General features: G+C 39.6%; 1 protein-coding gene and 1 long non-coding RNA gene across 2 annotated transcripts; one reads left to right on the plus strand and one right to left on the minus strand.

The window, feature by feature from the left end:
* Nucleotides 1-157: 157 nt before the first annotated feature.
* Nucleotides 158-25,820, minus strand: LOC125357679. The gene is made up of 5 exons (XR_007212187.1): nucleotides 25,306-25,820; nucleotides 19,580-19,589; nucleotides 8,650-8,658; nucleotides 1,435-1,437; nucleotides 158-171 (listed from the first exon to the last, which is right to left on the minus strand). It is a non-coding gene; the product is annotated as an uncharacterized LOC125357679 (long non-coding RNA).
* Nucleotides 17,526-17,969, plus strand: LOC125357678 (ferritin heavy chain-like). Its single transcript, XM_048354615.1, has one exon. It carries the CDS (start codon nucleotides 17,574-17,576, stop codon nucleotides 17,967-17,969), a length of 396 nt encoding a protein of 131 aa, XP_048210572.1. The 5' UTR covers nucleotides 17,526-17,573.

The following is a 25,820-nucleotide window of genomic DNA, read 5'->3' on the forward strand; positions in this document are numbered from 1 at the left end:
TTAATATAATTTTTTTCCAAGTCTTTCCATTTCCTTAGGAATGGGGCATAATTTAATTGTTCAGCATTGTGTATATATGAAGGGACCAATCCATAGGTAAAGAGTAACATGTGAACCATGATCAGACATTTGCAAGATGATACAACCTGTCCCAGTTTTCCTGGCTAATTTCTGGAACCCCATCTTCCTCTCCTGTGTATATATTTTCTGCTTTGCTGCATGAGTAATTGTTGAACAGCAAAAGAACAATCAATTGTGAACTGCCCCATATGTCATAAACAAAGCCATGATTCTGTCACAGAAGTATGGCAGATTGGACTACTGACAGTTCTTGAACAGAAGGATTCTTACCTGAGGCAATATCTGGGCAAGGGCATTAAGCTCCTGAAGTTGTTCTGGGAAGATGTGACCTTGATGCTACCACTACTTCCCATTCCTCCCTTGTATTCTCCAAAGACCTATGGAGTGTCCAGTGTTGGAATACTTGCCACAACCTAGTGAAAGATCTCAGTAGATTCACTCACTTGGTGGGTGGCCAGGCACTCCTTCCTTCTTTGTGGGCTGCCATTACTGGGAGGTTGATGTGGGAAAAGGGAAGGAATGGGTGTTGTGTGTTTGTAAGAAGTCAGTTGAGAGGAAGACCATGGCTTTGTCCCATAAGCATGGATTCTGGATCAGCAGTATGAAAGCAGGATTAATTTATACCAATGACAGACCAGAAAGTATTCCTGAAAGAAGTAGATTTTGCCAAGTTGGAATTTTCCTGCCTATGGATTTGAAAGAAATCAGGTTGGTTTTATTTTATTTTATTTTTTGCTTTTTTGAAAAAAGTGTGCCCTCACCTATAAACACAATCCCCTTTCCCTTTTCTTTTCAGGCCATTTGTAGTCTTTTGTCCTGACATGCCAGGTGAAGGTGACAGAGCTACCACTCTGAGAATCTGCCAATGAGACAATGCTACACATTTGTTTTGCAGTTAATAACAAAAGGTCCAAAGGACATTTGAGGAGTTGGGGAGAGGATCTGTTTCTTCATCATTTCTTGTTTTTTTATACAATTTCGGATCATTATTATTATTATCCAGGAAAAGAAAAAATCAAATCTCGCCAGTATGAGATGTGTGGATGTAGCATAAAATTTCCCAGAAAGATAAATCTGGGAAAGAACTAAACTTTTCCCTTTATTATCCACTAAGCACAGCTATATAAAGTTTCTTTAATGAGAAAGAACTTTCATTTTTATTTTTGGCATTACTGGGGTTTGAAATGTTAGGCAAACATCCTAGCAACTGGACCAGGCCTCTCATCCCCCTTATTTGCTTTAGTTGTTTTCCTGTTAGGGCCTCACCATCTGAAACATTTAAGGACTAGCTTCAGTTCCTGGCACCTGGGATCACAAGTGTGTAGCATCATGCCTAACTTATTGACATCTCACTAACTTTGCCAGGCCTAATATTGTGTGTGTGTGTGTGTGTGTGTGTGTGTGTGTGTGTGTGTGTGTGTATTAGATAAAAAGATGCCAATAGATCCAATTATAGCATCATCTTTCTCCCCCCACATCTGACTACAGAAGTTTAGGTAGAATCTTTCATGGAAGAATCATGTAGTTCTGGGTAACTTGAGTTTGTTCTCAGACATAGAATAAAATATTTTCTTGTCTGAGTTATTTTGCGTTGGTAGATTCCTTAAACTCCTAGCCATCAGGTCTATATGTAAAACTCTCTGCACCTTCTAACTGTCCAAAGAATATCTCTCGCATGCCCTAGCCACTGTTGTGTATAGTTTGACTTTTAAGAGCTCTTATTAAACACGTTAACACAAACACATTCTCATCAGGAATGGTTGGAGATTGCTTTTGGATTTCTTTTTATTGGTAACACTTACATTTCCTTGCCATTATACCTACAAGACCTGTTTTCTTTCTTTTTCGTCCAATTTTTATTCTCAAACTGATGTACAGAGAGGTTACACTTTCATACGTTAGGCATTGGATACATTTCTTGTACTGTTTGTTACCTTGTCCCTCATGCCCCCCTCCCCCTCCCCCTTACCCCCCACCCCCCCGTGTTCAGTTCACTTACACCAAAACAGTTTTGCAAGTATTGCTTTTGTAGTTGTTTGTCTTTTTTTACCCTGTGTCTCTCAATTTTGGTATTCCCTTTCAATTTCCTAGTTCCAATACCAGTATACACGGTTTCCAATATACTCAGATAAGATTACAGAGATAGTGTAGGTACAACCACAGGAAGGTGATACAAGAACATCATCAATAACAGAAGCTGCAGATATACATGGGACGTTGAAAGTAGTTACAACTGTGATATAACAATTGTCTCCATAACATGGAGTTCATTTCACTTAGCATCATCTTATGTGTTCATAAGGGTATAGCTATTGGGCCTTGTGATGCTCTGCTATGGCTTGCCTAAACCTGTACTAATTATTCCTAATAAGGGAGACCATAGAGTCCATGTTTCTTTGGGTCTGGCTCCCTTCACTTAGTATAATTTTTTCCAAGTCCTTCCATTTCCGTACAAATGGGACAATGCCAATCTTTCTGATAGAGGCATAAAATTCCATTGTGTATATGTACCACATTTTCCTGATCCATTCGTCTACTGAGGGGCATCTGGGTTGGTTCCAGATTCACGCTATGACAAATTGTGCTGTGATGAACATTGTTGTGCTGGTGGCATTACTGTGATTTTGTTTGTGGTCTTTTGGATAGATACCCAAAAGTGGGGCTGCTGGGTCATAGGGGAGTTCTATATTTAGCCTTCTGAGGAATCTCCATACTGCTTGCCAGATTGGCTGAACCAGTTTACATTCCCACCAACAATGAAGTTGGGTTCCCTTTTGGCCACATCCCCTCCAACAACTGTTATTGTTAGTTTTCTTGAGATGGAATCTCAATGTTGTTTTGATTTGTATTTCTTTTATGGCCAGTGATGTAGAGCATTTTTTTCATATGTCTCTTGGCCATTCTCATTTCCTCATCAGAGAAGTCTCCTTGTAAGTCTTTACCACATGATGAGGGGGCTATTGGTTTTTTGCAGTTTTGTTTTGGAAGAGGGTAATTTTTTTAGTTCTGCATATATTTTAGATATGAGGCCTTTGTCCGTTGAATGGCCGGTAAAGATCTTCTCCCAGTCTGTGGGCTTTCTGTTTATCTTGCGAGCTATGTCCTTTGCCATGCAGAAGCTCTGCAGTTTGATGCAGTCCCATTTGTCCAACCTTTCTTTGATTTGTAGCCTTTCTGGGTCTTTGTTAAGGAAGTTCCGTCCTGTGCCAAGGAGCCCAAGTGTTTCTCCTACTGCTTCCTTCAGTGTTTTCAGGGTGTCTGTTTTGATTTCAAGGTCTTTAATCCATTTGGAATTGATTTTGGTGCAGGGTGATATATAAAGATCTAGTTTTAGTTTGTTGCATGTGTTGAGCCAGTTTTGCCAGCACCATTTGTTAAAGAGGCCATCTTTCTTCCATACTATTGTTTTAGCTCCTCTATCAAAGATTGAGTAGGTGTAGTTCTGTGGGTTCATTTCTGGGTCTTCAATTCTGTTCCATTGGTCTTCAGGCCTGTTCCGGTGCCAATACCAAGCTGTTTTTATTACTATAGCTTTATAATACAGCTTGAAGTTTGGCATTGTAATTCCTCCAGCACTGTTCTTTCTGCTTAGGATTGTTTTTGTTATTCTAGGTCTTTTATTGTTCCATATGAATTTCTGGATTGCTTCCTCTATTTCATTAAAAAATGGTGTTGGGATATTAATGGGTATTGCATTGAATTTGTAGATAGCCTTTGGCAATATTGCCATTTTGATTATATTAATCCTCCCAATCCAGGAGCATGGGAGGTTTTTCCATTTCCTTAGTTCTGACTTAATTTCATTTTTCAAGCTTTTAAAGTTCTCCTCAAAGAGGTCTTTCACTTCTTTGGTTAAGGTTATTCCTAGGTATTTTATGCTTTTGGGGGATATTGCAAAAGGAGTTGCTTTCCTGATTTCAGCCTCGGTCTTCGGGTCGTTAGCATAGAGAAAGGCCGTTGATTTTTAGGCTATGTTCAATCTGTCTTTCACATCCAGTCTGGATATGGTATCTGCTTGCTTCAGACTAGGATTTCCTCCCCTCTAGTCAGATACTCTTATAGGAGCTCTTCTTCACATCATCAGGTCTTTTAGGGTTGTGTTTTTCTGAGTTATAAAGTCAGATATCGGGAGAGATGGATAGTAATCCCTCGGTCTCACTGAAGAAAGAATTCAGGGGCAGACAGATAGATGTATTGAAACAAAAGCCAGACTTTATTAAAACAGAACGGATTAGAAAGAGACAATACACCAAGGAAAACAGTGTACAGCCTGATCAAAGCCTCTACTCTTAGGTACTTTCATAGTTAGCATTTAATGGATATGCTAACGGTATGTGAATAATTGTGGAGTTTTCAAGGAGGTAGGAGAGCATTTGCAACAACTAAGTAATGGGGTATGGTTTATATTCAGTAAGGTCCTCAGAGCCAAGGTTGCCATTAGAGGAAATGTGCTGGCATAAAACCATAACTATAATGAGATGTAAATATGACTGAGAATGTCCAGTTTGGGGTCATTGCTGGAACAGTTGGTTGTTATACCAAGAAGTGGGGCTCACCCTTAACTCACCATTACTCCAGGACAATGGTAGGACAAGATTTTCCCCAACATTGTGATGCACCCATTTTCTTGCCGCTTTTTGTATTCCCTTTCCATTGCTTGCCCCCAGCTCACAGCCTCTTATGAATTGATATTTGCTTCAAAAAGGCTGGGGAATGATTTGGGGATATTCTGAAATCTGCCTTTGATTTCTTCCCAAGAAGACTCAGAGTCCCCAATTTGTCCTCTCCCTTGTTTTTCTAACTCCATTGTGGTAGGTAGATAGCCTTTAAAAAATTATACTGTCCTTTAGTCCCTATTTTTTTTCAGGCTCATCTTCCTTAAAAATGAGGTGTCTCCAAAATTTTTGGAAATGTTGAAATAAACCTTCCTTGAAACTGTAATGATACATTATAATTTCTTTTAGTATACTTCAGTAGGAGAAAAAATGCTGGTATCATGTATCAACTTGATTTCACAACTTATCAGTGGGATGAGAGCCACAGTTTGAAACACTGGCAAGCACCTTGAGCTTTCAGATCCCTATTTATGGATACTATGAAGAGGGCAATTTCAGTTTCCCTAATACTACTAACAGCTAACAGTTACTCTAAGGGACTTTTAACTAGGGCCTCTTGCTTGCTAGGTAAGTAGTTTAACATTTAAGCCATGTTCTCGACCCTCCCAAGGAGTTCAATATTTTAATTGTCCATGTTAAAATTCCCAGATTTCCTTTATCCTGGTAGAAAGACTACTTTCCTCATATATGGCAACACACCAGAGGTTATAGATTGGTCTGATTCCTTTCTCTCATATGACTGAATCACTGTGTTGGTAGGTCACATGCTTTTGCTATTATTCAGTATTTAGCAAAATATTACACTTCTAAAGAGAATATCTCAGCTGTTACAAACCTAATCCAAGTTATGTATGTTCTGGAAAGTTCCTAACTCCTGCCTTCCCACAGTTCTCCTCGAGCCCAGCTGCTGGGACAATTCAATTAGATCAATCTTTTCATTCTTGCCTTCAGCTTTACAAGTACTGGCTTGTCAATTAGCATCAATGCTCTCAGTGCCATCTCTGCTCTCACTCCTTTGACCTTGAAGAACACTAGCTTGCTCTCTGTCAGAGCCTTATAGAAGTCAGATCCTAGGGGCTCAAAGGCAATTTTTGTCACTTTTAGCTCTGTGATCTCGGACGAGTTATCTTTTGCATAATATCTTTCCCTCAAATTCCTTGGAATAAACCCTGCTTTAATTGACGTAATCCACCCAAACCAAGGACTGAGGGAATAGGTGAGGAGAAATAGAGAAGCCCTTGGAGATGGTAAGAAAGAAAGAAGACGGGAACTTGGTTCAGATTTAAATAATGAAAATGGTGTGCCCACATATTAAACTGAAGAAGAACTTAGCCTCCTTCGCCTGGGTAGAAGAAGGGCTCTTAGAGGGACAAAGAGTTAAGCCTGAACCTTTGTAGATTCAAGGAAGGAAAGCAGTATGGAATCCTATTTGGGATGTAAATGATTTGCATATTTTTTTATTTGGCCATAAAGTTCAAGGTAACCTAAGCAGGAGAGAGCAACGGTTCTTTGTCCTGGTTTTAAATCTGAATCCTATATTAAAAACCAATCGAATCAATCTAGGGATGAATGGGGCCTGGGTAGTAGGACATTATGGACATTCTTCTTCCTTATCCACGTCCTTCAAATGAGACAAATTTCCATGCTTAATTCTGATAACCTGACAATACTCAAGTTATATAAAATGTGTGTTCACTATGATTGCCTAGACTTGTGTTCTCCTCTTTAAGATTGGATGCTCAGGTCTTCTTGCAAGGGAAAAAATGTGTTATTCATACCTTAATGAACAGTTTATTTGTAAAGGAAGCAAGCAGAAAAAAGTAATAAAATTTCCTGCTTTTTAAGTAATTACTGGCTAATTTATAATTATTTGCTTAATGTTGGGTGAAATAAATTTTACTAAAATTCTACATGGCAACCATAGGAGACCTGGTCTATTCTTAGCATGGTAGCTTCTAAGAACCTTCCTTAGAGACACCTGAATGTTCCTTTTAACTACTTTTTGCTGTTCTCTTTTATTGCTGCCTCTAGAACACAGACACTGGACTAAGTTGGTGAGGGGCTGCCTGAGGAGCTGAGAAAATGATGGAGCAAGTATTCCTTGGGGCTCAGAGCCCTTTTATACCACTCCCCTCCCCAGCACTTAAGACAACTTCACTGATGTTATAAAAATGTGTTTCTTTAGAATTACCTGTCCTCGAGTTCATTCCTAGTATATCTTTGGTTCTGGTATACCACGATATGTGACATTAGCCAGGTTCTAGCAACTCATGCCTATAATCCTAGCTACTAAGGATGCTGATATATAAGTATTGTGGTTTAAAGCCAGCCTGGACAGGAAAATCCTTGAGATCTTTATCTCCGATTAGACACCCAAAACCTGGCAGTACAGCTGTGGTTCAAATGGTAGAGTGCTAGCCTTAAGCAAAAGCTCTGGGACAGTGCTTGGGCCCAGAACTACACACACACACACACACACACACACACACACACACACACACACACACAATCTCTAACATAATTGAGTCTTAGACTTTCTCTGTAGGATTCACTTTCTCACAATAAATTCTCTTTCCAAAGGCTTGTAGAGTGACATTGAACACTGTTGTATATGTTCTTTTCTCTGACATTCCTTGGCTCTGACCTTTTACCATATGAAATTTGCTGGGTGTCTTCTGGAGTTTGGACTCTGACAATTTGCCTTCAGCTTCTTACCGCTTTCCTTTTATGAATAACTTCAGTAAATGAAAATGTATAACTAAAGTGTGCATCTGTTTTTTTTAATGAAAATGTAAGCACATAGTCCTATAGAGTACAATTAATCTTCTTTCTTTTGCAAGTAATGTTTAGCACCCCCCCAATAATCTTATACTTCAACTTCAACAGCCACAAACAAATGGCAAGCTTCTGACTTCTAGCACCTGACATAGATTACATAAAAATAAATCTCATATCCTATTATTTCATTTATAAGGCTCGGTAAATAGTTTTAAATGAAATGTAACTAGGAAAATGTACTCAATTATGCTGATATCATACAGAGAAATGAAGGATTCCTTAGCATCCTTAAATATCCAATCAATATTTACAATTTCTCTTGTTGATCCAACTATGAGAGCTTTATTTAAGAGAACTAAGCTATGTTGACCTAGTCCAAGGGGTGTATTGCTTACATCTGAGTTCCATTATATGCTGCCTCAAGGTTTCTAGCCTCAAATTAGGCAAGTGCTCCCTGCAACCCCTTTCCTTTTAGATGGTGCTTAAGAAACTAATCAGTGCTTTCCTCATCCCCATCCCTTCCTCCCGCCATATTGGAAAGAAAATCTTCAATTACATTTGGCATTGTTCTTGAGCAATGACAAAGAAAAACAACACAAAGTGAGGAAAAACAGAAGTGATTCATAAGTCTGCATTTCTCAGAACCAAATCAGGCTCAGTAGAGACAATTTAATTGAATATAGCCTAACTGGTTCCTTGGTTGTAGAGCCTTATGCAAGTAACCATAGCTCAGCTAATCTAGTTGAACTACATTGGTTTGGTCTGTTGGACTTAGCACAGAAGCCTCATCTAAATCAGTGCAAGACAAACTTTGTTTAATGGCCTTCATGGTTATCTGGACATCCTAATTTAGTTTTAAGAGACATTACTTTGAAGTCACCAATAATTTGAAGTTACAATTTTCAAATTTGTGCCCTGAAAGGGTATTTTCTATATTCTGATCATCTTAGTGACATATCAATTCCAAGACCTTTTCATAGCATTATCTGAAGCTTCTTTCTGTTTTCTTTCTGAGTTTTCTTAGTCATGAAAGAGTAATTTCTTGTTAATGGCCAGATCCAGTATTTCTTGAATCTTGGGCTTTCAGTGGATGAGATCTGTGAGGGTCACGTATTCTCTAAATGCCAAAAGCTTGCCTTTTAGACTACCTATGTTAGGTTAAATTTATTTCTACTTTTTTTTTCTTACCTGCCCTGGTGCTTTGAACTCAGGGCCTTAGCACTGTCCCTGGCTTCTTTTTGCTCAAGGCTAGCACTCTACCATTTGAGCCACAGCACCACTTCTGGCTTTTTCTATACAGATGGTGCTGAGGAATCGAAACCAGGGCTTCATATATATGAAGCAAGCCCTCTACCACTAGGCCATATTCCCAGCTCCTATTTCTACATTTTTTATGGTATCTATTGTGAATGAGTTTGCTTTCCAACAAGACATTACCGATGTCTAAAAAAAATGCTATTGTGTTTGACATGTTGATTTTATATTCTAAAATTTTTATTCAACATCTAATAATCTGCATCCCATTTATGATAGAGTCTTGGTTTTTTTCTATGAATAAAATTACATCATACATCATTTATCTTCTTTCTCTCCTACTTGGATGTTCTTTATTTTTTCTTTTGCATAAATTCTCTTTGTAACACTTTCAAGATCTCAACAATGAAAATTACAAAACATTTGATAAAAGGAATTATAGACGATACAGAAAAATGTGAAGACGAGTTGAGACGTAGCTCAGTGGCAAAGTGCTTGATTAGCAAGTACAACATCCTGGATGTGATCCCTACTATCATAAAAGAAAAGAATAAAGATACAGCTTAAAAAAAATCAAACAAAAATGCAAAGCCTTCAATGGTTATATATCTAAAGAACTAATATTATTAAAATAACTGTTCATACCTAAAACAATCTTGGGATTCAGTGAAATCACCATCAAAATGCCAATGACTTTCTTCACGGAATTAGAAAAACAGTTCTAAGATTATCATGTTATCAAAAAGACTCATAATAGTCAAAGTGATTGTAAGAAAACAACAACAAAATTGGAGGCATCATAACACCTGACTTCTATATGTTCTACCAAATGAACATCAAAAATGTGATTCTGACATAACCACTTGTACATAGACCAACAAAACAGTAGAGAGTGTCAAAAGTTAATTCATGAACATATAGACAACTGCTTTGACAAAGGCACTGGGATGATAAATTAGAGAAAGGATAGTCTATTAAATAAATGATGCAAGAGAATGGAATTAAAGTCCTTATCTACCACTAATTACAAAAATTAACTCAAAATTAAACACATAAATGTAAAACTTGACACTGAAAATTATTAGAAGGAACAGGAAATTCTTAAGGACATTGGAATGGAAAAGTCTTCTTTGGGACAAGACACTGAAAGCACAGGAAACAAAAGCAAAAACAGACAGGATTCCATCAAACTAAAAAATAAAACCCACTTCTCTTTAGGAAAGAAAATAATCAACAGAATGAAGCAACACCATGAAGAATAGGAAAATCATATTTATAAACTGTGGTCCTGGGCTGGGAATATGGCCTAGTGGTAAAGTGCTCGCCTTGTATATATGAAGCCCTAGGTTCACCTCAGCACCACATATATAGAAGAAAGCCGGAAGTGGCACTGTGACTCAAGTGGTAGAGTACTAGTCTCGAGCAAAAAGAAGCCAGGGACAGTGCTTAGGCCCTGAGTTCAAGCTCCAGAACTGGCAAAAAAACAAAACAAAACACTTGCCTCATAAACTGTGGCCCTGACAAATGGTTAATACTAAAATTATATAAGTAACTAAAATACAAATAACAAAAAAAAAAAGAAAAAGAGAAAGAAAAATAACAGACTGATTTGAAAATGGACCATAGATTTTTTTTTTTTTTTTTTTTTTTGCCAGTTCTGGGCCTTGGACTCAGGGCCTTAGCACTGTCCCTGGCTTCTTCCCGCTCAAGGCTAGCACTCTGCCACCTGAGCCACAGCGCCCCTTCTGGCCGTTTTCCATATATGTGGTGCTGGGGAATCGAACTGAGAGCTTCATGTGTAGGAGGCAAGCGCTCTTGCCACTAGACCATATTCCCAGCCCATGGACCATAGACATATAAACATTTCTCAAAAGAAGAAATACACAAGGCCACAGCAAGATTCAGAGGCTCAAGTTTGGTTACAGTTTTAATGATAGCTTTGTGAGCCAAAATGCTCCTAGGCAGAGCCACAGATGGAGTGTGTACACTTCTGAAGTATCTGAGACCATAACAAATCGGTAGGCAGACCTCGTGGAGCTGGTTCATGGCCATGGATTACAATAAGTGGTTTCCCCTCCATAAAACAAAGGTAAAGATGATACAAGTGGATATGGAAGGAGAATCTTTTTCCTTTTTGTGGAAGTCTTCCAGCCTAAATGAGCTTGAAGCTAAAGCCAGTCTCTTGGAAAGCACAGGAAACACCCTGAATTGAGGCCCCACTGACTACCCATGCTTCATGGTACAGAACCATAAATTGGAAAGGCTTAGCTATGCTGGACCTCTGTTGCCTGGTTGGATTCATTGGTGGTTAAGGGGGTGAGGGCTCCGTGGCTGATCCCAGCACCTGTTCAGCCCAAGGGCCTGCAGTCTTTTGTAGTCTCTGAGAGCATTTGTGTTCATTTTCCCAGTCGCTGTTGCAGAGGGCCCATATTACATCTCAACAAAAAATAAATTAATAAGGGAACATAGATGAATTTCCAAACAAATGGTGAGGTGAAAATTAACCTGGATTTTTTTCTAGAAATATGATTTAAACATCAAAGATGATTTGAAAAGCTGGGATAGTTTTGTAAAAAGTATCATGTTTATGATCTTGCCACCAAAGCTAACCAAAATTAGGATTGGAGGTTTGATACAACCATATTAAAAGTTACTTGATTTGTTTTTTGTTCAGTTATGCTTAATTGCAATGATTGCCTAAAACATGATATGTATAAAATGTCAAATTAAACTAATTTTAATTAGTCTTTGAGTTTTCAAGATGACATTCCAAACAGAATTTTATCACTTTTTAAAAGTAAAATAACTTTTAAAAACTTACTTTTGTAGATATTTATAATGGTTCATACATGCACATATGAGTATGTTGGGTGCAATTTATGAGACATATTTCCATTGTTAACCAGATAATAAGTGCATGTGGTACATATATTCAAAATGTCAAATCATGAAGTTGTCTCTTGGCACTCTTGTCTCCATTTTCCCTCAAAGCAGTTCTTGTCTCCACTGTTGGAAATTTTTCCTGAAAGAGTCCATGTGTATACATGTATAGTTTACATAAATGTTCACCTGATAGATGCATTCTTTTGCATCTTCATTTTCTCATACCTGAGAATATTTAAGGAAATTGACTTTAAGAAATATTTTCTAGGGAATGAGATAGTGAGCACTTCCCGCTATGTGCTTACCAAGTTGATAAATCAATTTTGTGAAACCAGTTCATCAGATGAGTAAGTTTTTCCAGGAAGTAATTAGTACCTTTCACTTCAAAATGCGTGCTGCCATGGGAGCCATCGAAGGAGTACTGGAAGATCTGATCACTGCACAATACCAGGATGGCCTCAGACCCCAAACTTTTAAGTTAAAAATTCATTTTATTTTTGTACAGAAGTGTTTGAACTTAGCTTCAGATGGGAGTTTTAGGAGCAAGAGAATTTCTTGGAGTGGGTCATTTTCTTGGGCCTACCAGGATGAGTTTACCTTAAAAGCTATTGAGTTACATTACCTGAGAAAACTAAACAAGCATGTCAGATGTTTCCATAGAGAATGAAATTAATATTCAACCTAGGATAGGTTTTAGTCCTCAGAAAACATACACAAACTAAGGGGAATAGTTCTGTCAAGAGAAATAATTACAAATTAAAACCCATGAATATATTTTCATGGGGATGTAATATTTTCTCCTGTTATTAGTAATTCACTTAAGGAGTCTATGAGTACCACAGCTTAGGCAAAAACTCTTTTCCTTCTGTTTCAGAATGGTCAGACTTTACTTCCCTGATTAAACTTCTCACTGAACCCAATGAAAATGTGCCAATGAATTCTGACTCCTATAGACTCCTGTCAGAAAGTAACAGCTTTTCTAGTCATGATATCCCTTGATTAAAATGCAAAGAACATTCTGTTTTAGAAAAGCTTAATAACTTGAGGACATGCTAAAAAATTAAGACCCTTTAGTAGGAAGCAACAGAAATACATTCAAATAACTTACTGAATGTTCTTCTTAAAGAAAAGAGCTTGCTTGTAACTTCTGGTTGAAATATGTTTAACTATGACATAAAAAACATGTTTTATGTAGTAAAAAATTAAGAAAGCTGCAATAAAACTTGGTACTTAGGAAAATGGGAAAGTCAAAGCAAACACAGGCTCTCTGGCATCTGTGGACTCCTGAGCAGGGTAAGTGTTGTGTCCCCTAGGCAAGTACTATTGAAAATTTTAAACTAGCTTTATGTCACTGAATTGCAATTTATGAGACATATTTCCATTGTTAATAACATTTTCTGTATTTTATTTGATAATAAAAAAACAAAAGAAAACCAACCATAATGAACTTGTACTGGCCATATGTAGGCAGGGATATATGATCGGTTTCTGCATTTTACAATTTTTATTGATTGATTGAATAATTGATTTTTGAACACACTGAACTACCACCCAGAAAAGCCCCAAGGACAGCATCCTCAGTTACCTCATCATTATCCTGTTCTTGGTGAGTACCAGGTACTTCCTATAGGTAAATGACCTGACACAAGTATCTCCTCTATGTCATTAACTAGTAGGGCTTCTCATAAAGGACTGCTAACCAGCACCAGTGGTAGGTGTTGCTGAACAGTGCAAACAAGGATCCAGATTTCAGATTTTTTATCTTTTCCCACAATGAATCAGCTCTCTCTTGAAGGTAGATGCTGCTAAACTTGGGATGGGAACAAATATGAAGATTTTGTTAAAAGGTAGCCAAGACATTTCCAGAATTTTCTAAGGTGGAATTAAGAAGGGGGAGAGAACAGCCTCATAAAAGTGAAGGAGTAATGGAAAATAAGTTAGTTATTTGTGAAGTGAATGAGATTGAGTATTTCCAGTGGTCTTAGTATTGAATAATATTTTAAAATTAGTGGCCAAGTCAGAATAATATTGCATAAAAAGAAATATAAATGTCAGTGGAACAGAATTAAAAAAACTTACATAGACACAGGCATTTTGATTTATTTGCAGAAGAGCCAGGAGTGGGGAAATTATCTCTTCAATAAACGATACCGGGAAACTGGTTATCTGTATGCAGAAGACTGAAACTATGCTCCTGTCTCTCATCCTGTACAAAAATGAACTTCAAATTGATCAAAGATCTTAGTGTAAGACCTGAAACTTTAAACTTTGAAATTACTATAGGAATAACACTGGAAAATCTAGCCACGTGCAATTATTTTCTGACTAAGGCTCCAGTTACTCAGAGGTAAGAGCAAAAATTGCCAAATTAAAAAGTTTCTACATTTAAAAATTTAAAATTAGCTTTAAGTAGTTGTACAAAGGGTTTTAGAGAAACATGCCAGTTTATGAGTACAATTCATCTTGATCAGTGTCAATACCATCAATTTCTCCCATCTATTCACTTTTATTGATTGGACTTCCTATTTTATTTCATGGAAATGGTCCTTCATCCCACAATCTTCCAGAAATTAACTGATAGAAGGATTAGTGGTGATTGAATCATAGAATTTCAAGAACAAAATGAAGGTGATTCCTTTTAGTACAAGCAGCTGTGAATAAGTTTGGGTCTATGAACAACAGTGTACCATATTTCCTCAGGGAACCTTGCTCCTATCAAAGTCTTATTTTTGGAAAGTACCAGAAACTATAGTGTTGGAGAATCAGGCTTTATGATTTGATTTTTTTCTTATTCTGGGGACAGATTTAGAAAAGGGCATAGAATGGAGGCAATCAATGGTACAGACACCTTGACAGAAAATGAACAATGAGTAAGTTGTTGAGCACCAAGTACAGAGAATAGGCTCACTCATAGTTGAGGCTCCTGGAGGTAACAACAAAAATCTATAGTCAATCGAAATAGACTCCAGGGAATGGAAACAACAGGATTTTTTCTTGATCTTTGTCTTCTTCTTCTTTTTCATCTTGTTTGTTCATTTTTCTGTCTTTGGGGGCAGTCAAGAAAGGCACAAAAATGGAGGAACAAATATAACAGTGGTATTCAGTAGGAACTATGTTGAAAATGAACTATAAAACTTGTCAACTGGGACAGGAGGGAAAAACTGGTATAGAATGAAGAAACAGGTGATATTGTCCACAAAGAAATGTATTTATTACCTGACTTGTGAAATGCTAGCCCCTATGTAGATCATCTTTATAATGATACTAAAGAAAAACATGCAATATCTAAAATCAGAACTAAATTGACCAAATTTAAAAGCATTATATAATTTACAAATGTATTTGACTGTATAAATTAACACTATAAAATGGATTTTATTATTTAATTGCAAATAATTCAGCTTGAAATTGACTAGGTAAAGCAGAGTTAAAAGAACAACAACAACAAAAAATCATTCTTCCAATGTAGTTAGCCTTCTAAATTTGCTTGTATAAGGAAAGCAGAAATGCTTTAGATCTCTAATTTACCTAAATTAGAAATATTGAAGATAAAAGTTCTTTTGTGGCCTATGTTTCAACCCACAGAAAGCAACTCCCTTTCTCAAACACCATGCACAAATACTCACATACATACACACCAGAGGCACAGGCACACACACAAGCATGCACACACACACACACACACACACAGACAAACACAGAGTTCTTTTTCAAGTTTGTGTTATATAACAAAGACTCATGCGAATATGCTAAGATTATTGACAATATCCACTTTTCTGAGGTTTAAAGTGAGTCTCAAATGCATGCAAAAAGTGTGTAAACCATGTGAAAAGTACAACTTTTTCAAAATGAACACATTGATATGAAAACCCAGTTCAAGAAACAATCAAGAGCTTGATAGAAATGAAGTCAATATTTCACTCCTTGGTATCCAGTTTCCTGAACATGGGACTTTGCTGATGAGATCATTCTATTTATTGTTGTTTAGAACTCTGCATATTCCTTAAATATATTATCATTTGAGAATATCACTAAATAGCATTTGATCATATGATTATGCCACATGTTAGTTTTCATTCTAATCCTGATAGACATTTGGGTAAATCTTAGTTTTGGACTACTAGGAAAAGTGCTGATATGCACTATTTCCTGTGGAAATATATACACACAGCTGTGTATATAGGGTTATAATTCAGCCATATGTTTAGCATCGTAAGTACTGACAGAAACATTCCAATATGTTGGCCTCCATTTAAATTCACATCAGTGTACGAGAGTTAACAGTTGCTTTATATTCTTGCTAACACTGGATTTATTTATTTATTTATTTATTTATTTATTTATTTATTTTTGACAGTCCTGGGCCTTGGACTCAGGGCCTGAGCTCTGTCCCTGGCTTCTTTTTTTTTTGCTCAAGGCTAGCGTTCTGCCACTTGAGCCACAGCGCCACTTCTGGCCATTTTCTGTATATGTGGTGCTGGGGAAGCGAACCGAGGGCTTTATGTATAAGAGGCAAGCGCTCTTGCCACTAGGCCATATCCCCAGCCCACACTGGATTTTTTTTAAAGGAGATTCAGTAATATTCTTTTATGTATTTAATTTCTACAATCATGGTGCCCAATTGTGTGCCTTAAGTGTTTACTTAAATAATCTCCCCCATTTCAAGAGATAATCACTGCCCTAAATGTCTTATCATGTGTAATATCCTGGCCAGGAGAGACCAATATCTCAGGCTCTATTAAGTCTTCATTGTAAGGAGCAATCCTGCCTTTACTTCCAGAGCTACCTATAAAAGTTCTTATACCTAGTACAAAAGGCAAATGTGGGCTCTTTCTTTAAAAGATGAGAAAAAAAATCCATTAAAGATTCTACAATATAAAATTGTTCTGTTTATCCCTTGGTGTTACAATTTTCATGGTTCTTTTATTTGTTATTTCATGTTATGAATAAAAATTAAATTAGCATATTTTCACCATTAATCATTACAACACAAACGCAAACCTTGTAAGCAGAGTTACTAAAATTACAGATTTGTATCTTACACATACAGGTGCATTCTGTGCTAACCAGATTTGTCCTCTAAAATATACTCATTCCAATTCCTACCATCCAATGTTCTGCATCTCTCATCACTACTTGAAGATGAAACAGTATTTGCTGCAAATCACCAAATTGTATTGGTTCATCTTCAGAAGTCTCTAATTACTGAACCCCTGAATTCTTTTTTGCTTTTTCAATTTTGGTCCTAGGGTGTAGATTCGGCATTAATTCATGTTTGTCTTGCTTATACTGTTGGTCCTCTACCATTTGATCCATGTTTCTAGCAGCTTTTTATTTGTTGTTTTGGAGATGGAGTCTGAGACCTCTTCTGCCTAGACTGGCTTGGAAATTCCATTCACCAAGATCTCAGCCTCCTGAATAGCGGCTAGAATTAGGTATGAGTCACTGGTGCCCAACAAGAATGATCTTTCTTAGTAAATCTATGCGCCACCTTTTTTGGTGGTGTACACACCTGCTGACTTTCAGTGAGTCACATTGTCTCTATTGAACCTTGTTTTTATGACTGCTGATGGAAGTAGCCACACCCTGTAATTGGAATGTCAGTATTTTCCTACTGTGCTCCCTAAGGCATGAGTCTTTACCATCTCCTTAAGATATAAGACCAGAAACATTCCTCGCCGAGAGTCATCACGGTTTCCAGTTTCAACAGTGCTTGAACCGAACCCGGCGCTCTCGACCCTCATCCCCGGTTGCCTGCCCAGAGCCACCAACCTCCAGCCACCTGTCTCACTCTACCACGCCCTTGGACCGCCCCCGGGGCTCTGCCGCACTGCCAACGCGTCTCTCCTAGCTCCTGCCATGACGACCCGCATCCCCCTCGAAAGTGCGCCTGAACTACCACCAGTACCCATCAACCGCCAGATCAACCTGGAACTCTACGCCTCCTACGTCTACCTGTCCATGTCTTACTACTTTGACCGAAATGATGTGGCTTTGAAGAACTTTGCCAAATATTTTCTTCACCAATCTCATGAGAAAAGGGAACATGCAGAGAAACTGATGAAGCTGCAGAACCACCGAGGTGGCGGCATCTTCCTGCAGGATATCAAGAAACCTGACCATGATGACTGGGAAAATGGGCTGAATGCAATGGAATGTGCATTGCACTTGGAAAAAAGTGTGAGTCAGTCACTACTGGAACTACACAAACTGGCCACTGACAAAAATGACCCCCATTTGTGTGACTTCATTGAGACTCATAACCTGAAGGAGCAGGTGAAATCCATCAAGGAATTGGGTGACCATGTCACCAACTGGTGCAAGAAGGGAGCCCCTGAATCTGGCATGGCGGAGTAACTCTTTGACAATCACACTCTGGGAGAGAGTAACTGACAGCTAAGCCTCAGGCAGATCCCCCAAAGCCACAGTGACTGCCCATCACTGAGGCAGTGTATGCATGCTGGGATTACCATTACCTTTTCTATAAGTTGTACCAGAACATCCTAAGTTCTTTTAATTTGTACCATTCCTTCAAATAAAGAAATTTGGTACCTAAAAAAAAGATATAAGGCCAGAACAGATAAATCGATTATTTCATCATCATATACATTGTGAATATACTTTAAATCTTGTCCCTTAAAAATATACTTACTCATACCTTACTTGGGTCCAGGCATATCACATTTTTTTCTACATGCATTTTTGTTGTTATTTATAAAGGTGATATACAGAGGGGTTACAGTTAAATCAGTCACATAAAGAGTACATTTCTTTTTGAACAATGTCACCTCTCCCATCACTCTCTCCCACAAGTTGTATACTTCATTTTCAACATAGTATCTGGTGAGTATCATTGCTGCATTTTTTCACCCTTTGTCCTACCATTTCTGTGCCCCCTTACCCTCCCAAAGACAGATAAAGGAAAAAACAGTAATAAGGAAAAGAAAAGAAAAACAGCAAAAAAAAACCCAAAAAACAAAAAAAAAACCCTCTCCTGTTTTCATTTCCTGGAGTCCATTTTGATAAATATTGGTTTATATAATGAAATGCGCAAGGCTTTGTGCCTTTGTATTCCTCTCCTTAGAGTATCTTTCTTTGGTCTCTGTGAGAATTTCTAGAGACCTGTATAATTTATTGTGGCCTAGTGTACTTAAAAAAAATCCAGTGTGTTTACTTGTACACTCATAGTCACAGTCTAACTCCCACAAATGAAAGAAACCATGTAACCTATGTTTCTCTGGGTCTGGCTTACTTCACTTAACATAATTTTTATGTTGGCATAGATCACAGGCATATCAAAATTCTAGGTGCTGCTTCTATTAAAATTTTCTTCAAGAAAGCAATGCTAAATACAAGCAGAAGTCTGGGTCATACCTGACTATAATCATATTCCAAGGTACCTCTTAAATTCCATGGGAGAATTAAATGAGTAAGCTCTTCAAAGCAGCTCATTCCCACAAACAGTTATGACCAGGGACTTGAATAACACCAAGAAATAACCTCTCTCATCTCCAGTGTTCTGCATGCCACTGACACCATTCCTTGATGCTCCCCAGAGCTTTCAGTAGTTCATGAGGTTTTTTTTTTTTTTAATCATATCTTCCACCAGCACAAAAGACTCAACTAGTTTTTCAGTTTCAGTTAAATATCAGGAATAGATTCTCTTGGTGGAACTAGAACGAAGTGGTCACTCCTGGGCCCATCAACTGGGCCATGGGGGTGGGATCAGGTAGGGACACATCACTTCCCAAGGGAATCATTGGGATGCAGCAGTCACAATGAGAATAGTATGTCCTTACAAAGAAACTTTCCAAGCCATTCATTCTCTTAGTTTAAAATACATGTTCTTGGTATAGGTCCACCAAAAGTGTAGCCATGAAAACAAAGGGAAACATATTTTCCATTGCCATTGAGAATGCTTCACTCTTTTTACTCTGAAATATTCAGCTTATAGCAACAAGGCTGACAGCCTAACAGCTGATTTTTAGGAGAGAGATGTGACAGCAGGAGAGAGCTCTAGCAGTTACAGGCTCCCGGGCCCTCACAGACCTGTAAAACCATGACCTGGGAGGCAGCTTTTACGTTCCAGTGTCCCTCTCCTAGTCTATCATCGAGGTGCCTTGGCTGGGCTTCCTGGCTACAACTCCTCCATTCCAGGAAAAGCTACATCATTTGTTTATTTTTATAGGTTTCTTTTTATTGCTATTATAAAGGTAATATGCAAAGGGGTTAGATTTATATGTCAGGTAACGAGCACATTTCTTTTTGGACAATGAGCTACTTTAAATAGCAACTGAAGTTACCTTACTTAAAGACTAGAGATTATATTTATTTATTTTTAGGGCTGGGAATATGAGAAATCGGTTTACCTTTCTTTTAAACATTAAGTGTAGTGCACTTTGCTGACCTATGACTGCAGTAGAGGCAGCGGCAGTGGTGGCAGCGGCAGCAGCAGCGACCTTGCCTACCCAGCCAGGCCCAGGACCACGTGTGCCTCACTGGTGTGAAGCTGCTGTGGCTGCCTGAGAGCAACTGGCGTCTCATGGCTTGGAGACTTGTTGGCCTGGCACCATGTGCTCACCAACACAGGCACTAGGGCACCTGGCCTGGACTCTTGCTCTAGGTGAAGGAGACAGCCAAACTTTCCCATAGGATCACGTGCCCTACATTGATGGGACCCAACCCCCACTTTTTAATCTAGTGCCATAATCATCCTGAGTCCCGAACTGCCCTTTCTCTATCCTTCTTTCCCTCTCCCAGACCAGAAGCTCTGGTGTAACCTTTGTATTATATTCGGGTGCAGAGACAGACATCACTGTGACTAGCAATATTTCCAGTTGACCCAATATCCTAATGCTTTTTCATGTTTGTGTATGCAAGAGCCATCGTTTTATGTGACTTTTTTTTTAATAGTGAGAGATTGCAGTGGAAAGAGTGTAATCTAAGCTTCTTTCTTGTGGTATTATGTTGCACACTATACTTCCCACTCCTCATAGTAAGTTCCAGGCAGGATTCAGACTTCAGGAGCTGGTGGCTTCCAATGGCTCACGCAGGTGCAGGGGGAGGCCCATCCTCAGAGCCCGCCTTCCTACCTAGTTTCCAGTTGCTTCAGCACCTTCACCACTTATCTTCTGTCTTGGAAAAGTATAAACGCTTCAGTTTCTTTTTTTTTTCCTTCAAATTTTATACCAAAGTTTTGGTTGTTTCTCCTCTGCCTCTAATACTAGGGCCCTAGGTGGAAGGACTGATATCCTGGATCAGTCCTGGTCCTAAATAATGTGCTCAGTGGCTCAACCTGTCTCCAGCAAGAGTGGTGGCTGCTCTTGGGTCCTGATGTTCTATAAATTCCAGAGAACAGTGTAGCAAAGGTAGGTAGGCAGGCAGGCAGGCAGATAGATAGACAGATGACAGATAAATTCTTGGGATTTCAGGCTCACATTGCTCCAGGAACCAGCACTGACTCAGTCTGTGTCACTCCCATTCCAGGTGGAAAGAGCTAGATTAATCCATTGTATAACAAGCTGCTGCAGTTGCTGCCGGCCAATGGCTTGGGGGGCAAGTGGTGACAGAGTCAACAAAAAGGGGGCCCAGGCAAGACAGACTCCAGAGACCAAACTCGAGGTACAGATCTAGTTTATTGCACAGTTTCAAAGCCTATATAGGTGAATCACCCAATATATGATGTAATCAACAGTCAGTAGGTAACAGACACCTTTACTTAGGGACTCTTTGGAATAGGGACTTTCCAGCAGGTGCAGGCTTGGGGAAGAGCCAACTCATGCCTTAATGCCCATTGGGTTTGCCCAAGAGCATGTAGTGACTCTGCTGTTCACAGCAGAGTTCAGGGCATGCGTGGCTCTATGCCGATAATCGCTAGCTCCCCTAGGGAATTTCCCACATGTCCCCCTTTTCACTTTTTAGTTACTCACGATCTGGTCTTATCTCATCAAGAGGTTGATACTGGGCGCCAATATGCATTAGCTGTATTGTCTCTAGATGAGACTTAATAAACCTTAAAATCCATTTATAATGCAAAGTCCTATCATTAACGCAAAAAAAAAATTAATAAAGGTCCCATTAATGCAGAAATAAGGGTGGTAAGCCAAGGGGACCAATCAAACCAGGGAGAGTGTTGTTGGTCTTGTAATTTCCTTTCAGGAATGCTTTTCCCCAATTGAGCCATGGAATATCTGATGACCCCAGAATGGTTAGAATAAAAGTAACATTGTTTGCCTAACACTGCACAAAGTCCTCCCTGGTGTAAAAGCAAGAGGTTCAGGCCCCTACGATTTTGTAGGGCTACCTCAGCAAGGGAGTCCAATGCTTTATCTAGGCGGGAGATGGAGGCTTCTATGTCTTTGAAATCAGCATTGATAGCCTCCTTCAGATGTTTCTGATTCTTGTCCTGTAATACATAGGCAGTTTTGCCGACCCCTATGCCTCCCGCAAGTCCAAGGCCCACCAGTGAGGAGACAAGTGCTCCCGCAGCACCTATGGCTCTTTTTGATTGAAGGCGATTAGAGAAGGATGCCTCCATCTGTTCTTCTGTAACATAGGTAACGTGGGGAAACAATTGTACAAGTACGCAAAATCCTAGGCTAGAACTAAGCACCGTCCCAAACACGCAAGGGGTAAGGCCAAAAGAGCAGGCCCACCACGCATCAGGGTGTGGGGCATAGTAGGTATTATCTTGGGCCGTAATGGGGGTTTTACATAAAGGTAAAGAAGCCTTTTGGTGGTGTGAAACAAGACAGGTTCCAGCTCCCTGTACTTGTTCCGGGGTCATATGGGCTGCTCCCTTTGACCAATGGCAAAGAGTAGAGTCCGGGGAAAAGGTAATATTAAAGGAGACAGCAATACCCTCATAAAATGGAGGCTGAGCCGTAAAACAAAGTCAACAGTGAGCTGTAAGATCAGGCTGTGACAGGTTTATACTGTGGTATATACTCCCTGAAGCAGGAACATAATTGGAGAAGCCACCTTTACAAGGGCAGAGGGATTGGGAGGCGTAGAGACAGAAGCAGAGGTCCCCTTTGGGGGAGGGGTTGTCTTAATGATAGGGTTAAAAACAGGGTTGGGTCCCACTGGAGTTGGAGGTCCTCGTTCTACCTGCTTGTGGATGGAAAAAAGGAGGCCACGGTCATACCAGTGTAGATATAGGCGTAGCCCCCAGAGCTTAGCCATCCTCCAGTCTGCCTTTTCCCCCTCATCTGTGAGGGTGATAGTCACAGGGTTACAGCGGGGCGATGGCAAAGTCACTGTACCACAAGGAGGACTGGTTGTCGCGGCCCACTGCAATGAGATCACCTGTACCTGTTGGGGAAATCCAGGGGGCACTGGTTTCACAACCCCACTGAGCGCAGTAATAGTCATTGGGCCTCTCGCATTCCCATTTATTTTTTTCTGGTGCTGTTCCTGGGCACACATAAAACTGTAACTGCTGAAGGCCTGTGCGGTAGCCAGGAAGGAGAGGGCGGCACCCATATTCGTCGTAGTTGTCGACCATTGCCTCCTTCCCCCCTCTTCCCTCCCCACTCCCCACTCCCCACCCCCTGCCCGTGTAGCTTTATTGCTAATCTTAGGGTCCCAAATAGATCCCGCGAGATGGCAGAGATCAAAGTTAAACGTGAGCCATTGAGTATTATCAGGGACATGAAAGGTGATTTCCTTGTCAACCCTTCTTACAGAGATTTCGCTCAGGAACCAGCGCGTATCAACTGGCTCATGGGGGTTGGGGATTACCAGCAGAAAACCAGAGATACTTGCTAAGTGAGAGTTTGTGGTTATAATGGCACAAATCAGTAGAAACAGGTGTAGGATCCCTAAGGCGACATGGCCTCAGCCTGGGAAATTAGGCCTTTAAGGCCCCCCCATGTGATAGGGTGGACCTTCCAGCCTTTCCTCTTTCGGCGACACTGTGAGCCTCCTCCGGTATTTTAGACTTCAGGAATCCCCTCCATTGGCGTCTCCTCCAAGTTCATTTTTTGCATTTTCTTTCTCATTGGCTCCATCAATGGGCTCGTTGCTTTTTTGAGTGGCTGGTCGGTCATATCTGGCAGGAACCCACACGGGTTTGTCAGCTCCTTCTGGAAATAAACAAGCAAAACCTCGCCCCATTGTTAGTAAAGGTGCAGGGTCCTGCCAGGTATCAGAAACTAAATCCTTCCAGCAGACTAGAGGCAGGGGTGTGGGATGCGCCCCAATACTTGTGGGCAGGGGAAAGACCCTGGTCATCAAAGGTTAAAAAATTTAATGTAAATAATGCTTCTACTAGGCGATCCTGGGGCCACCCATGTGCCCCTCCTGGTGGTCCCCTCTTTAATTGATTTTTAAGGGTAGCATGTTTGAGCTCAACAATGCCCTGTCCTTGGGGGTTAAAGGGGATACCAGTTGTGTGCTTGATGTTCTATTCCGCACAAAAGGTGGAAAAAAAGAGAGCTCGAGTAGGCGGAACCATTATCTGTCTTGAAGGAGAATGGAACTCCCATAACTAGAATTGCCTGTTTTAATGAGGCAATGGCCATGCGTGCATTTTCTTTAGGTTGGGCCACCGCAAAGACAAGTGAGGAAAAGGTGTCAACACAAACATGAACATACTTTAGTCTACCAAAACTTGGGACATGTGTAACATCCACCTGCCAAAGAGCATTGGGTTTATGACTGCGGGGGTTAACAGTCCCAGCTACAACAATAGGAGTACATGCGCAAAAGGTGTTTACAAGTCTGTTTTGTGAGCCCTGGAATCAAATAATGAAGGGAGTCCGCAGAGTTGTGAAAGCGGGAGTGAAGGGCACGGGCTTGCTCTGTAGGGGAGGCAAGGAATGAGATCAACTGATCTCCTCATTACCTCTTGATAGGGCCCCAGGTAGATTAAGGTGAAACCGTATATGTTGTAAGTACAGGGGTTGCCCACGCAGTTCTAAAAGAATTATAAGCTGTTGCATGGCCACGTGTAGTGGGCCTGCCATAGGTTTTAAAAAAGAAAATGGTAGGGATTTGGAAACATTTATAGCATACTCGCTGTCCCCCAAAAGGTTAAGAGGATCGGGGCAATCAAGCAGCAGGGCTAAAATGGCTAAAAGCTCCTCAAGTTGTACCGGTCCCTCGTAGTCTTGCCGAAAAATTTGCGGTGAAGGGGGCCTGGGGGGTATAAAACATATCCAAAAACCCTCTTGGAGGAATCAGTGAAACCCACTGCAGCATTGGCTATTGGCTGTGTTTTTAAAGGCAATTGTAGGGACACTGGCATCATAGGCAAAATGGAAAAAATGCTTATGCTGGGGGGAATGGTTATCAATTGTCCCAGAATAAACTAACACAAAGGTTTGGTTTCTGTGCCCCGAGTGGCTTCAAACTGCAGATTTTAGGTCAATGAGTCTTACAAAGGGCCACTTTACTCCAATTAAAAGCAACAAGGTAGTCCACACAGAAGTCGATTTTAAGCATCATCTTACCTGAAACTTATTAAGGGCCAAAGTTACGTTTGATAAACTTATATGAATCATCTGTCCTTTACCGTAATCCTACCTGGAAACTGTTATAAACCCTGCAAGGCAAATTGGAATAGCAATTAAACAATCATTTTGGCAGCCTTAATTATTATTTTTTGTCCAATTTAAAACAAACATTTTGGACAACTTTATTTTTAAATCTCGTATCTAGAAATCCATTTTTTATCTCTAAAGTCTTTTACTAACCTCTGCTTTAACATTTACACTTTAGTTTTCAATTGTATTTGAAGAACTCTGAAATCTAGGGGCACTAGTCACAGTCCATTGCCTCAGGGTGGCCTATTTAAAAAGGGCCATTTTTTTTTTTTCTGCAGTCTGAGTTACTGCCTAGAACACCTCTGAATTCAAATGACAGTTTTCCTTAATGTAAGAATTACAAGTGCCAGAGTTACAAACTTGAGAATCTGAACTTAGCATCTTTGCCTTCTTTTAAGACACATCCAAACTGTAACATAGGATATAAATCAAATTACATTATACAAGTAAACTTTTAACTCTCTTTTCAAAACTTTTTTTTAATTTTTAAAACCTCCTAAGGGGCAGTTTTAGATTTCAATAGCATCATCACATCACCTATTGTACCATCAGGTTTTTATGTTCACCTGTAAGGAAAAGATACAGAATGGGCATATACCCATCCTATTCTTTGGGGCTTGATGAATTGTCTCTGTGCCAGCTTACCCTTTTCCACCATGCA

This window comes from Perognathus longimembris, chromosome 9 (assembly GCF_023159225.1).
Source record: "Perognathus longimembris pacificus isolate PPM17 chromosome 9, ASM2315922v1, whole genome shotgun sequence".
Taxonomy (NCBI): Eukaryota; Metazoa; Chordata; class Mammalia; order Rodentia; family Heteromyidae; genus Perognathus; species Perognathus longimembris.